Source organism: Anoplopoma fimbria, chromosome 12, assembly GCF_027596085.1.
Source record: "Anoplopoma fimbria isolate UVic2021 breed Golden Eagle Sablefish chromosome 12, Afim_UVic_2022, whole genome shotgun sequence".
In the NCBI taxonomy this organism is placed as follows: Eukaryota; Metazoa; Chordata; class Actinopteri; order Perciformes; family Anoplopomatidae; genus Anoplopoma; species Anoplopoma fimbria.
Window position 1 is genome coordinate 24980441 of NC_072460.1, and position 15578 is coordinate 24996018.

At 38.4% G+C, this 15578-nt stretch overlaps 1 protein-coding gene across 1 annotated transcript; it reads left to right on the forward strand.

The window, feature by feature from the left end:
• The first annotated feature begins 978 nt into the window (after window positions 1-978).
• Window positions 979-14265, forward strand: opn7b (opsin 7, group member b). The gene is made up of 5 exons (XM_054609956.1): window positions 979-1066; window positions 1194-1356; window positions 2946-3073; window positions 12957-13291; window positions 13765-14265. Exons 1-5 carry the CDS (start codon window positions 979-981, stop codon window positions 14263-14265), a joined length of 1215 nt encoding a protein of 404 aa, XP_054465931.1.
• The last annotated feature ends 1313 nt before the right edge of the window (window positions 14266-15578 follow it).

The following is a 15578-nucleotide window of genomic DNA, read 5'->3' on the forward strand; positions in this document are numbered from 1 at the left end:
CAACTTAAACTTTCACCAACACCAACACTACACACCGAGCTGTTGAGCCGTGATCATATGAATCAGTCACGGAGGAAAACATAACCCAGAGCTGCTACTGGACCTGCAAATCTGGACAGAAGAACATCCTAATCTGTAGCGAAAACATTACAAACTGAAGCACATGGTGATCACTTGTGGCCCCTCGAGACCTGTGAAACGGAGTGAGGAGACAGCGGACAATGGAGGCTATAAAACAGTCATTAATATATGTTTTTTTCAATAAACAACCACGAGAGGTTGTTAAGCATACAGTCATAAAAAGCACTAAAAACATTACGCTGATGGGTCTAGCAGGATGAGATATTAGCTGTGGACAGACAGACACACATGCAAGCACGAACGCACGCACACACAAGCAAACACATTACATTACATTACAGTCATTTAGCAGACGCTTTTATCCAAAGCGACTTACAGTCAGTAGTATGTTACATATCATTCACCCATTCACACACTGATGACAGGCTACCATCAAGGTGCCACCATCAGACTCTAACTAACATTCATCATCCAGTCCACACCGATGGCAAGCCTTCAGGAGCAACTTGGGGTTAAGTGTCTTGCCCAAGGACACATCGACTGCCGAAGCCGGGTATCGAACCACCGACCCTCTGATTGGAGAACTACCTTGCTCTCCACTACGCCACAGCCATGATCCCCTCCGAGCGTACGCCTGGCGGAGATCATTTTGGTTTTTTGGTTTTGGGGCATCTGAACAGTGTCTGCGGTGGGGTGTCCGAGGAATCGATGTAAATAAAGAACAATGTTTTGCTTGATTTTTTTTTTCTAAATTGCCTGAAGTCAAAAAACACAAGTTTTAATGATGTTTGTTTTTTTTCTAAATTGCCTGAAGTCAAAAAACACAAGTTTTAACGATGTTTTTTTTTCTCTCTCTCTCTTTTCCCCCTTTTGTCTGTTTGTTGATGTTTGGTCAAGATGGGAAATGCCTCCGAAACATTTCTGCTCGTATCCAGAATATCAAAAGAAAATGACTTCCTCATGGGAACTATCTACATCATTTTTGGTAAGTGATTTGCTTCTCTTTCTTTCTTTCTTTTTTTTTTTGCTCTTTGATTTATAGCCTTTATCCGTGTGAATGTGTGTTTTAAAATCCAACAGTACGCACTTCATCCTGCCACTCTGTCTCCTAGGTGTGCTGTCGATACTGGGGAACGGGATCCTGCTGTTCGTGGCCTACAGGAAGAAGTCCTCCCTGAAGCCCGCAGAGTTCTTCGTGGTCAACCTGGCCATCAGTGACCTGGGCATGACCATAACCCTGTTCCCTCTGGCCATCCCATCAGCCTTCACTCACATGTGAGCAGCCGTTCGGAAATTCCATTACTCTCTCTCTCTCTCTCTCCTTTCAGCCATCATGTCAACATGTCACCTTTACAGTCGATAGCATCCTGAGGGAGGAGGAGAGAAGGCAGAGAGACTAACCGAGAGAGAAAGAAGGGATGTGGTTAAAGAAGCAGGGTTGTAACATCATGGAGGATAACAACGCCATGTCAACATTGTTTCTGGAGATTTAAAGGATTATTTAATAACCTGAGCAGGAGTTTACAAAACCACATACATTACACATCCATATGGCAGGGTTTTTCTAAGGCTGGTAACTTTAAAACTCTAAAATCTGACTGTTGCAAATAATTGTTTTATAAAGTTGCTTCCACCTCCCCCGTTACAGTAATAATGTTACATTTAATGTTCTCCTAACTAGGCACTACTGACTGAACATCAATGAAAGCAGCCAGCAGAGGACATTGCTCTTTGTAGTTAAGATTCAAATACAACATTCTCTATTCAGCTCTCCGTCAAGGGAAATAAATATGATTTAATGTAGGGCTAGTGCATTAACAAGACAGCAAATTCTTTTTTTTCTTATTTCTTTTTCTCTGTTTTTTGGAATCATTCTTTTTAGGTTTGTCCGTCAGTCCATCCTGTTCATCCTAGTGAACACTATATCTATTTTAGATTGGATTTTGGAGCTCAAAGATCAAAAGTCAAGGTCACTGTGTCCTCACGTCCGTCCCACTATTGTTATATCTTGGCAACGTCTTGAGCAAATGTCTTCAAATTTTGGCACAAATGTCCACCTGGACTCAAGGTATTAAGTTGCTAATTATGAGTTATATGCTAACTCTTTATAATGAGGAAAAGGACAATTTCACACAAATGTCTAAAAGGATAAAATGATGACATTTTGGACAGTAATGGATGTAAACTGGAACTTGACTGGTTGGCGGAGGCAAACAACCACTAAATGGTAATTCCAGTTTTAAGATAAGATAAGATAATCCTTTATTAGTCCCACAGCAGGGACATTTGCAGGATTACAGCAGCAGAGAGGATAGTGCAAACAAGAGACGTAGTAAAAAAAAACAAGTATTATAAATAAGTAAATAAGTAATAACACAGTAAAGAATATTAAATAAGTAAAAAAAGTAACAAATCCACAATAACTATATAATACTACCATTATGATTAAGAAACAATTGCCAATTTCATTATTAGCTATTTTCTAGTTTGATATAAATGATAAGAAAAGGCACTCACTTCTTTACCTCTAATGTATTCCCTTTTCACACCCAACCTACATCTTTGATTACACAGTTAAACGAATCCAAAGGAAGAAAATAAAAAAATAAAAAAAGGTATTCAGGTGGATAGTTCAAACACTCTTTTGAAGTGTCCTTCACTGCTCTCTCAGATCCCCCGGAGCCTGTGCGACTGATTGCTGTCATATGTGCCATGATTGGGTCAAAATGTTTCACTGCTCACTGAAGTGGTATAAGACCCGTGAGGAAGGTCGTAAAACCCATCGCCTGTTTCATCTATCGGGTGAAATTCACCAGAGGGATTCTAACAGATGTTCTCTTGTGTTATTCTCTCTCTCCGTCCAGGTGGCTGTTTAATCAGACGACCTGTACCGTCTACGCCTTCTGTGGCGTTTTGTTCGGCCTTTGCAGTCTGACCAACCTCACGGTGCTCTCCTGCGTCTGCTGGCTCAAGGTCTGCTGCCCGAACTACGGTAAGACAACCCTTCTTTATGAATGCATTATCTTATATTGATCACAGCAAATCAATGTTCTATTTTAAAGCAAAGGGATGCACTCAAGGTGATTAATTAATTGATTAACAAGACAGTTTTTAACCCTAATGGTCATATTTAAAGTGATTTGAACTCCCCCTGAAGGTAAAAACCTTGAATCCGACAAGGGAAACGTTAATGTAGCCGGACCAGCAACTCAAGGGCTTGTTACAAAGTCAAAGTGGCCACGTTGCAATAATGTTAATGTTCAAGGCCATGCTTTAACCTCTTTATACAGCAGGATATGTAAAGCAGTTTTCTGCAGTGCAATGTTGTTTTTGAAAGGCTAAACAGTAATAAATATGGATAAAAGCAGAATATTTCTTTGGATAAAAACTTTTTGTGAATTTTGTAATTGATCAGATCAATCTTTTCTGTAAAAGTTGGACATTGCTGTAAAGTTATTGTAAATGTTTGGATCACACAAGACGTAAACAATCCTATTCAGCCACCTCTGGTATCTAATTCCACTAATCCTATAATACTAATAATATTAGCAGTGTAGCTTAATCGTTTTCTGCATCTGTGCAGAAATACAAGGTATAAACAGCAGATTGCATGTCAACAAATGTCAATGATTGAAGATTGGAAGCTTTGAAGCTTTGAGCTTCCAATCTTCCAATCTTTGGTACAGCCTTAGAATTTCCTTTTATTAATGAGTTTCTTTATCTGTTACTGATTATGAGGCTGCACTACACAGACTGAAACGCCTCTGTTTAGGGGGAGAGGGCCATTAAACTTTAAAGGGAAGTAAATGGCTTTGATAAAATTCCCTTAGAGGGGACAGTTACAATAATACAATAATATAATCTTATTTTGGTTTCGATTGAAAAAAGAAAAGCAGAGTTATTGTAGAAGAATATTAGTAAGAAATATTTGCTAATTAGCAGATACAAAGTCACCTGGCAACCAGCGCTGTGAAAATGTCAAAGCAACACACAAGACAACAAACACAACTCCAAAGAGGACAAACCAAAAGCGCCGTAAATTCGAAAGTTATTAAAATAAACTGCACAATTATCCAAAGGAGCATCGCCAAACAGATAAACAGCACCAGCAAAAAAGATTACAAGTTGAAACTGATCAACAAGGAAATCCTCTGTACAATATATAGAAAGTTACATTTTTCATGGAAGTGTTATCTCCTAAAGATATCTATTTATGTTATTTACAAACATGCATACCCACCCTGTAGATATCTATTCAAATATATCAAACTAAAAATGTAAAATACAGCTTTAAATGGGAGTTCTGATTTACAATATATTGATTGAGCAGGCAGAGGATGAGGGTTATGGCCACGTTGTAACTGTAATGGAAGTCTGACACACTGCAGCTTTCACTTGGCTGCAAACTCTTCAAGCAGCACATTGTTAATGAGCACAATTAATCTTTTTTTCCACTGTGGTCATTGAGGATTTATTCATATGATTGGCTGAGTCTGACTCTCTTTGAGCAGCTGATTTAGGGTCAGTTTTGTTAATACACTATCAGAAAAAAATGATTAAACTGTCATGCAGAAATTCCCATTAGCTATATCCATTTTTAGCATGAGGCTAATTAAATTTCTCTCTTTTTTTTAAGACTCATCAGTCACTCCTTATTTAATCATTAAACCAAATTTACATTTTGTTTTTCTTTCTGTGAAAATGTGATTTGTTACAGCAGCATTTAAACATAATTCATAAGTTATAAGAAATTTAGAAACATATCCTGTTTTATATGCTCCACACACTCAAACTGAACCATAAACGCTGCAGGGGTTCACAGAACGGAGCCAATCTGACACATACTGTATCAGTGTGATTTATAAGGCCTGACACGCGACATAAAATATGCCTGAACAAAGCGTTATTACTGTAATCGTTAAAATAAACAGAGAACAGAAGATGGCATATTAGGTCAAGGATGAAATAAGCACAACTTGTAACAGTATGGAAGCCTTTGGTGGATTAAATTAAGATAAATATTTAATCTCACAAGAGCATTTTTATTTCCAATTTACATATGGATTAAAGGGGTCAAAAATTGTATTAGAAATCAGCTTTATTAGCCAGGTATGAGTACAAAAAACAGGAATTTAAATTGGAAATACAGATTAAAAACACAGACAACGAAGCTGAAAAAGTAATAAATGTAATAACGAAGGCATTCTTTGACAATATTTAAATGAAAATGGAATTTGACGTCATTTTCCAAGACTAGCCCTGTTTTATCGTTGACAATATTTCATTTTTATTTAAAATGGGAAAATGGAGAAGCATTGCATCCAATTGCAATCACATTTTAATGCAGTCACACTGTTTGCTTGACTAAATTTAAAAAAGTGCATTAGCATCTTCACGTTCTGGTTTTCTTCATCTAGCTGAAGTAACCTTTTTTATCCGCCTTGGGCTGAATTGCATTAATGTAAATATATACCCAATTAACGCATATGTATTCAATTTAAATGTAGTCCCCCAAATGTTTCCATAGCAACAGCAGCATGTAGAAGGAGGCCTAAGAACTTACAGCATGGATGAGATTTCAAACGCAGCTGGAGATTCAGAACCTCAAAGTCTGAGGTCATGGTTCTCAGCCTGGAAAACGGCTGATTGCGGCCAAAATGATCTTGAACCAATTTAGGCTTAATTTGTCTTCATCCAACTTCACACGGGTTTGAAAAATGTAGTGCACCAGCCTCTGAAAAGTATTAGAAGTCTATTCCAGACTCCAGCAGATAATAGGAACTGTATAATGAAGTCAACGCTGCGTTTTTACAAAGCTCCAGAGGAACACAGTCTGTAATGCAAAGAGTAAAACCCCAAAGACTATAAGCCTTACAAATAAAAGTGTTTCAAATGCAAATGAGCATAAATAATTACGACTTCATGAGACTTTCCTGCAAGAAACCTTGTATAAATGTACACAACATACAGACACACTGTTAACAAATGCTGCCCTCTTGTTTCTGAACTAGTTTATACAGGCTAGTAAAAAAACGAGGATAAAATAAACACTGGTGTTTTGTTATTTAAGATTAAGATCTCTTTTACAAGAGAGACTAAAGAACAAATGCATTCGCTAGAACACGATCAGAAGAACAACACAACTACACAAAACAAGGAACTAAAAACAGTAACAATAAAGAAAAACATCAGATAATAAAGTTTTGCAATCCTCTGGTGGAATACAAGAGGACCGTTTGAAGATCATTCCATTTGAAAGGTGCAGTGTGGCTGAAACAAAGTTCTGCCAACATTAGTGTGTGCATGAGAGATATCTAATGTTTATTAATTAACGTTGTCAGAGAGCCAGTCCAGGTTTAGATCCCCCTTTATTAATAAATCAGATGATGCATATAGTGGCCAGAGCTTTGCAATGTCCTTAAAAGCATCACAATGTGCTTTATCGCCACAAAGTCAGAAGTCCAACACAATAATTCATATTTGTTATACTCAGGCTTTAGGTGACCTTAAAATGTTATATAGTCATCTTTTTTCTTCATAAAAACACACGATTCAAATGATAAGGAAATAAAAGACTGTATTCTTATTGATAAAAAACAATCTTGTTAGTGGTTTTAATGATTTATTATAAGCTTCTTAGAGTTAGTGTAAACAGCTCATAATTCATCTCTAATATCTATTTATGTTGTTGTGAAAACATATTTTTTAAACAACTGGATTTATTCAAATTTCTCACCAAAACTACATTTTACAAGATTACATGAGAACATATCATGATAATGTTATATTTAACCTTCGTCCAATACTCATTTTCACTGAACAGAGCCTGAAGGCATCATAATGTAACTGACCTGAACCTCCTCCTAACGTTACTAGCTCTCCTCCTGTTGATTTAAACATGAATTTGTTGTTTACAATGTGTTTTATCAGAGATCAGAGAATAGAAAAGCATGAATGCTGATGTCTTGATCACATATTTTACTGAATATTGGAGGATAATAATCGTCAGTAAGACTTTATTCCACACTGTGATGGTTAACGTTAAACTGTATAATTAATCCGCGGTTCACATGCTCGCCGAACCACGAGGGGGGGGGGATCCGTTCGGACCATGGATCGACAACGGTCCGTTACACCACTACAGCTGTCTGTCTATTGTGATTTCATTGTTAGGTGTAAGACATTTGTTTCACTCCCAAACAACTGGGGAAGTTTCCTGCATCAAAACATTGAAACAGTCCATTTGTGTGAGCCTTGTAGTGGAGTTTAACGTCCTGAGTCAAGTGTAACATGTTCATCAGAGGCAGCAAAGGGCGGACCAGTGGGTCCAAGAAACACAGAACGATAAATTGAATTCTTGAAGGAGACACATTTATTTCCACTTCCATGCATAGCTAAAAAGAAGCTGAATCATGCACATACATTCAAAACAAGCACAAATACTACAAGCACGAACTCACTGCCTGCAGGTGGCACGCATGTTAAAACTGCAGAAGCTTGGGTATAAAGGTCTGTAGAAGGGAAAATCAGAATGTCTACAACTAAAGGCAGAATTGACAAAGTGGAGGTTACACAGTTTCCTCATGTCAAGAATCTGCCAAACGTGAATGAATGGGTCTATGAGGATGATAACCAGTTCTATGTAGTGCTTTGCATAAACATGAGAGAAGAAACAACTGGTGTAGGACCTGTGTTTATGGAGTGACACCAGGATTTAGTTACTGGGAGGATGGAGAGTAAAAAAACACGATAACGTCTATGAGCTGCTGACACAAGGTTTAGTTTCCGCGTGTGGAGTTTTTATCACATTAAATTCAACATGTGCAACGGTATGAGTTTTTCGAATGACAATAAACTGGTTTAATTGGATTGAATATACGTACGAATGTTGTGACTCTCTGAAATCAGAATTAGAAATATTTTGGAAATATTAAATAGCTTCTCTGCTGCTGTAGAAAAGGGGAAACATGTCAAAAGAAACTGACTATATATGTAAAAAGAGAGATCCTACTGGGATTATTATTTAGAGCATGTAGTCTACACACACAGAACCGATGAGACGGCAAACTATTTCTACAAAAATTTCCATTCCAACTTAATAAACTGCTCTGCCTTTTTAAACAATTCTCCCCTCGGATTTTCCCATGTGGTCCGAGTCTGAATATTATAAATACAAAATGAGAAGAGAAAAACAAGATCTGCAGAGGCTTGAAATCTTGCTTTTTTTAGTGCATTGGTCAGGGACAGGTGTGTCTGTGCAGGTAAAAATGCTTGTTTTCCAAACTTTTTTTACAAGAAACACACTTTTTTTAAAAATGACAAACCATTGCATCTCAATTTACAATAGACCTTATCAATAAATCATGAGAAAAGCAAAATTTGGGAGTAAAAGAATGTTTCTGACCATTTTCTATGCGTATTATCTTAAATAGGTAAAGCAGCCATTTCAAAATGATATACTTTTGGTAAATCATAACTTCATTAGATGCATGTGTTATTTAAAACATATACACATGTTAAATACTTTAGAAATGAGACCAAATATATACATTTATGGAAGATTTATTTTGCAACCCAAATAAAATCTGCTCTATTCTGATATGAAACACGTTCATGTTTAAAAAAACATTCCTACAAACCTCATCGAAAAACTACCCGAATACAACTTTATAGACGATGCAATGGGTGGCCTCGTGGTCAACACTCGTGGTAATTGAATCCTTGTGTTATATTCCTGCCTAAATATCCCTGAGCGAAGTACTGAAGAATGTGCTCCAAGGTATAAATGATGACATAAACACTTAGAGCAGAGGGAGCAGTGGGGAGACGGGTGAGGCCGATGGAGAGTGCCTCTTCCTTCCTGTGTTTTATTAGTGATTGGCCACGTCGGGAGTACCTCACACGGGTACTGCTGATCTAAATGAGCCCCCCGGTGACGGATAAAATTAGCCCCCACTTGATGATCTAACAGCAGCGCAGGGATCCAGTGCTTCCTGATGGGTTTGATTTACAGCCACCGGTGACTTTTGAAAGAACTTGTGAGCACATCGATCAAAATCAATCAAAGAAAAAGGCTGAGGGTGTGACTCAGACACGTCCTCATTCAAAAAATAAGAAGGGAGGCAGGGTATGAACAGCAGAGAATAAAGAGGGAATTTATTATACAGGGACTGACTTGATTCAGTTAAATGGCAACAGAATTATTATGGGCTATCTGTCCTCATGTTAAGTGGTGTTGGCTGTAAAAATGTATTTGGCCAGGAAACAACGAGCTAAAATAGATCCCAATCACAGAAAAAGCATCTCTTACAATTAGAGAAGGGTATTGTAAGGATTTTAAAGGTACTACACCAAATACTGCTTATCAATCTGGTACCTTGATGGTACTCTCTACAGTTATTTTAGATTTTTTAAAGAAAAAAAAACTACTTTCATTTCTTATTTGTACTATATGTAAAACCAAATAATTAGCAAGCTTTCTACTTTAGCTCTCTACAGTAATTTATGTTATTTAAAAGAAAAAAAACTACTATAATTTCTAATTCTTACTATATGTAAAACCAAATGAATTAGCACGCTATCTAGCTAAGTATTAAACAGCTGGCTAATTAGCTAGCTCGCTAATTGCACCATGCTTTAATGTTACACTGGTTACAGAAAATAGGCTTGAATCTCATTTAAAAACAAAACAAAAACATGGTAACAGCTTGCAGAAATTAGCAGAAGGTTTTCGACAAGTTATAAGCTTTGTACTTTGCTTTTGGCTACTATCTGTTTGTTAACGGAAATACCATAAACACTCCTCTCAAGTATAACTGAAATGATAAAGTCATAACTTTCCTGAAAGCATGCAGTCGTTGACTCAGGCAGTGCAGTAGTGTTGGCAGTAGAGAGACGGGAGAAGTCACCGTTTGCAGGCAGAGGGTTGTAATTTTACTGAATTCCTTTTTAATGTGCAGCTGAATTTACTGCATGGTTACCATTCAATTAAATGTGTTTACGTTGAACCAAAACATGCCCCCCTCACTATTAATAGGTACATATTTCCTGAGATTAACTTCACTTGGACATTTACGTGCAAATTTAACGACCCTTTGCAGCCCTAAATATGTCGAAACGGATATTGCAGAAACAATGCCAATAAAAGTAGTCTTAAAAAAATGGGTTTGATTTAATAAATATCTTAAGGAGTAAATCAAGTATCACCCCTGTTATGACTGATCAACTTTCATTAGTGTCTTTGTAAACGTAATTTAAAAAGAAGTGTTTCCATTACCATTTAATCACATTTGGCGTTAGTTTTATAAACATGGCCTTATATAATACCTTATACCTAAAAAATGGTTGCATTCAGTGAATTATAGATATTAAAAAGGCAGAGCTAGTATGGGATCGGTAGTCTGCATCATCACATACATCACACGTACCAAAATCTGTATTAGGAGACAAAATATTCGGAACATCCCTATTTAAGATGTAAGAGCACATGTTTGGAGGCTTTTGTTAGTAATTGAGTTCAGCTATCCGTGACCAAAAAGAGCAGCTCAGGTTGAATCCTCCATGTGCCACACTCCGATAGCTGGAGAGTCTGATAAGCGAGGGGGATGCTTCACAACTGATAAAAGCCTTCTGTAATGGGTAACCAGGCTCTGTCCCTGAAGAGGTGCCAAAGGACAGCCAGGATGAGAAAAACAAGGCGGATTATGAGCATTAATGTTGTAACTGTAACTGGAGATAAAAATATGCACCTGGAAAAACAGCACAATAGGGCCTGTTTAAGATCTGATACAAATAAAATACAAACACTATCACAGAAGAAACTGTACAAAAAAAGGACAATGAACTATAGATTTTATGAGCCACATCCTTACTTATGTGAGCAGTGGTCAGATTAAGATATAAAGGTAACTATAAACAGAGGTGTGTGAGGCCAAAACGTGTATTGAGTGAGGGTACTTCATTTGCAAAAAACATAAACATACTCAAGCAGAAGTAAAAGTTGTCATCAAAATAACTACTCGAGTAAGAGGACAAAAGTATTTACTGAAAAAATGACTTGAGTGGAGAGTTATTAATCCATCAAGAGTAAAAATAATCCAATTTAAAACCCAGCCCAGTGTTGCTAAATCTTTTCCAATGAAAGTAGCTAGCAGCACTAGCTCTAAATCATCATAAAATCATCATTATGAACATTAAGAACCAACGTGGTTGTCGTTAGTTCATCTTCTGCTTGTAGAAGATGAGTAATGAGTTCACGTGCAGGCGGGCAGTTATGTAAGTAGCAATCAAATCATTAAATAATAAATGGACTTGTACTTGTATGGCGCCTTTCTAGTCTTCCGACCACTTAAAGTACTTTAACACTACGCGTCATCAATTATCCATTTACACCCATTCATACACTGATGAAAGGGGCTACCATGCAGGATGCTACCTGACCATCAGGACTATCAAACCCATTCATACGGGTTTAAGTTTCTTGCCCAAGGACACATCGACATGGACTAGCAGAGCCGGGGATCGAACCTCCGATCCTCCAATTGAATGACAAACCGCTCTTCCATTGAGCACAGTCGCCCCATTACATTTATGGCCGTATTATATGATTTGACAGACTTATTACAGCCCTGCAAACAGCCACAGATACTACATTTATTTCTTTTTTTCCTCAGAGCATTGATTGCGTCAGAATATAATGAGAATTTCAAAAATATGAAAAAACTGTTTCATTAACAACCCTACTTTTAAGAATGAAAGAAGAGGAAGGGCTCAGGCACACCGCTGTCTTTTTCCCTCCCAAGTTTTTAATTAATGTGAATATGACTGGAATAATTTCAACCACAAATGGACTGCCTCAGGCAAAGATAAAGAAGAAGCAAATTTGAAAAAAGAAACGTTTAAATATTATAATTATTAAGTAAGTTATTGAGTTAATGTAATAAATAGTGGAGGGAGCTGAAGATACTAGAATGATGTCTGGTTCCATGATTTCTAAAAAGGTTTCAGATGCATGATTACGTATAGCAACACTTATAACCCACACATACAGTATTTTCCTTTCATTTTCATTCAGGCCCTATTATGCTATTTTCCAGGTGCATATTTTTTTCTCCAGTTACAGTTACAACATGTTTACATGCGTTAATGCTCATAATCCTCCTTGTTTTTATCATCCTGGCTGTCCTGCAGCACCTCTTCTCACCCTCTCTCTGAAACGCTCCGTTGTAGCGTTAGCTCCTCCCTCCAGAAAGCAAAGTCTGCTCTGATTGGTCAGCTAGCCTGCTGTGTTGTGATTGGTCGACGTTTCATATTTCAAAAAACTTCAGCTCCGTCTCTCTCTTTTGTTGTTTGAGGGCCAAACTAGCCAGAAGGAGTTTTACGTCACTTCCGTAACATTATGACCTCATAAGGTTACATTGTGACCTCATAAAGTTACAGAAGTGAAGGAGAGAAATCAATGGAGCCGTTTCAGGAGCTTCTGAGGGGGAGGGTAACTCCTTTTAGGCATGGACTTCAGGTTTTACACTCTACGGACCTTTTACATGTACAAACATATATATAACACACTAAAGAAGAGGGGAAAAGTGGAAAAGCATAATAGGGCCACTTTAACATAACTATCAATCCAGGGGAAATGTGCTATCAAGTTGTTCATCACTTATTGTACAGTATCCTCCTCCTCCTCCTCCCTTCTGTCCTCCTCCTCCCTCGTTGCCTGTTACCAGCATCAGGTAACCAGACTTAATATGCTTCAGGAAGCATATTGTATCTATGCCGTTGTTTCTGTGTCCTTCCTCTACGTCCTCATCCGTCAGTAATCACTCCCCCAAACTCTCCCCCCTCCTCTGTCTCTACCCGGCTATGTTCCTCCTCAGGTAACAAGTTCTCCTTCTGCCACGCCTGCATGCTGGTCGCTGGGGTCTGGTGCTACGCTGGAGTTTTTGCCGTTGGGCCCCTGACGGGATGGGGAGAATACGGTGCCGAACCGTACGGGACGGCGTGCTGCATCAACTGGGAGGCCCCGAGCCAGGACTCTGCAGCCATGAGCTACATCGTCTGCCTCTTCTTCTTCTGCTACATCGTGCCCTGCACCGTCATCTTCCTGTCCTACACCTTCATCCTGCTGACCGTCCGGGGCTCCCGCCAGGCTGTGCAGCAGCACATGTCCCCGCAGAACAAGATCACCAATGCACACACGCTTATCATTAAGGTAAATGCTAAGGTTCACTTTCCAACGTGCTATATCAACACCAACACATCCTCATACTGTATGACATCTCAGGAAAATTCATGGTTTCCCTACAAAAGTCCAGCAACACATGTCAATTTCCACTCGTTACTACAGCCAGTCTTTTTTAAATAAACTTCCACCTTCAAAGAAAACAACTAAGTTAGGTTTAAGGAAAAGATGGTGAAATACTTTGTTGGGTTTAGAAAAAGATCGTGAAATACTTAGTTAGGTTTAGGAAAAGATCAGGAAATACTTAGTTAGGTTTAGGAAAAGATCGGGAAATACTTAGTTAGGTTGAGGCAACACAACTACTTGTTAAGATTTAGGAAAACATCATGAAATCTTTGTTAGGTTTAGGAAAAGTATCGTCCATTGGAGTGAGAACAGGTTGACTGTAAACACCTAAAATATATTGTATTTCCGTGACAATACCGTATGCTGTCTCTTTTCAGCTCTCCGTCGCTGTTTGCATCGGTTTCCTGACAGCATGGAGTCCATATGCGATTGTCTCCATGTGGGCAGCGTTTGGTAACCCAACAGCTGTACCGCCCATGGCTTTTGCTCTGGCAGCTATCTTTGCCAAGTCATCCACCCTTTACAACCCGATTGTCTATCTGGTCTTCAAGCCCAACTTCCGCAAGTCCCTTTGTCGGGATGTTGCCCTGTGCAGGACGACAATCTGTGGATGTCTGTGTCCGCACAGCTCAGCACAGAAGGGAACTTGCAGGCAACCCCATCACAAAGAAGAGTGCAACTCCACAAGGCTGTCAAACGGGCTACCGGAGAACCACAATGCCTGCAGACACTGTCCCTGCCCTGAAAGGGTAACTGGTACCAGAGAGAACTTTACAGAAACCAGCCCCCAGCAGACCGCCAGGATACTTAAAGGATCTTTAAACAGTGAGGTGGCTGTCAGTCGGCTCTCCAGTGAGTTGCAGAGTGACTTCCTGTAGAGAAACAAACCCAACCAGATGGTGAGAAGGTGAAAATAAAGGACCAGTGATGGAGAAAAATAAGCTGATTGCAAAAAAGTTGTGAGAAACAAAAAGAAAAAAGATTGATTAACCCTCTGAACCCCATGCAGTTTTGGGGTGTTTGTTGCTCCTTGTTTTTCTGTGCAATATAAAAGTCCTGCACCTCTATTGAAACAGAACAAACCATGGCTAGAAGTAGAGATAACTTAAACATCTCCTTTGTGGTGTTTAACACAGTTACCATGCCATAAATCTTAAAAAAGAAAGTAAAACTAAAATTGAATTTATTTGATAATAGATAACACAAAAGAATTGAAAACACTGGAATCTATACATCCAACATTTCTCCAAGTACCCACAAGTGTTACCAATGTTGGCTCCACGTGCAATATATATTGAACTATATAATATCTCCTCTCTGCTCTGTGTTTTAGCAGCCTGCAGTTTGAAGTTTCATGAAATTTTGGTCACATGACTGTTGGTCTCAGGCGAATCAATTATGGCTTACTAGCTGCATTAACGGGCTCAGAATTTAATGTTTTTTACATAATCTGATTAAAGCAAAAGATTTATTCAGGGCGAGATTTTAAATGAGACACGTGGATTAAATTAAGATTTGTTTTGGCTGCTCTCTCTGACGGAAGCGTTCCTTGCACATGAAATGTTCAAGGACCGTCGGAAAGATGAAAATCTGATGATGATGACAGTTGTTGCAGCTTCTGGCTGTGATAAACATTGTAGTTTTGTCGTTGGTTTAAGGAAAACATGCTTTTCACTCCAGCTGGCGGGTTTTTTGGGGTTCAGAGGATTAAAGGAAAAAAAAATGTTTCAACTTTTAAGGTCAAAGTTTTTTCATGCCTCAAATATGTGATACTGCCAAAAAAACAAGACCACAGAGTTGGAAGCTAATACAGAAGGAAAATCGAGCCAAACAGCCAACATGTTACAACAGATGTGTCAATCAATATCCAATCAGGTCAAATGATCAGACGCCAATAACTATCTGATCGCTTTCACTAATCAACATTAACCAGACGAGACAGACCATGCTAATTTATTCAAGCTGGATTTAGTGGGAGGATATTTACACTTTCTACGTTCTAAATGATCGTTTATGTATTTATTACGAGTACTGTATTTAATGATGTGTTTGATTTGATTTTTTATTTTTTTGGTTTTTCTGGTGCTATCGGATTGGATAACTGTCTCCTTGTTGTTGAGGCCCACCTTTACATAATATGAACATAGAGATGCTTTCAATTAATCAGGGTGTTGTAATTAATCCGCTTCAA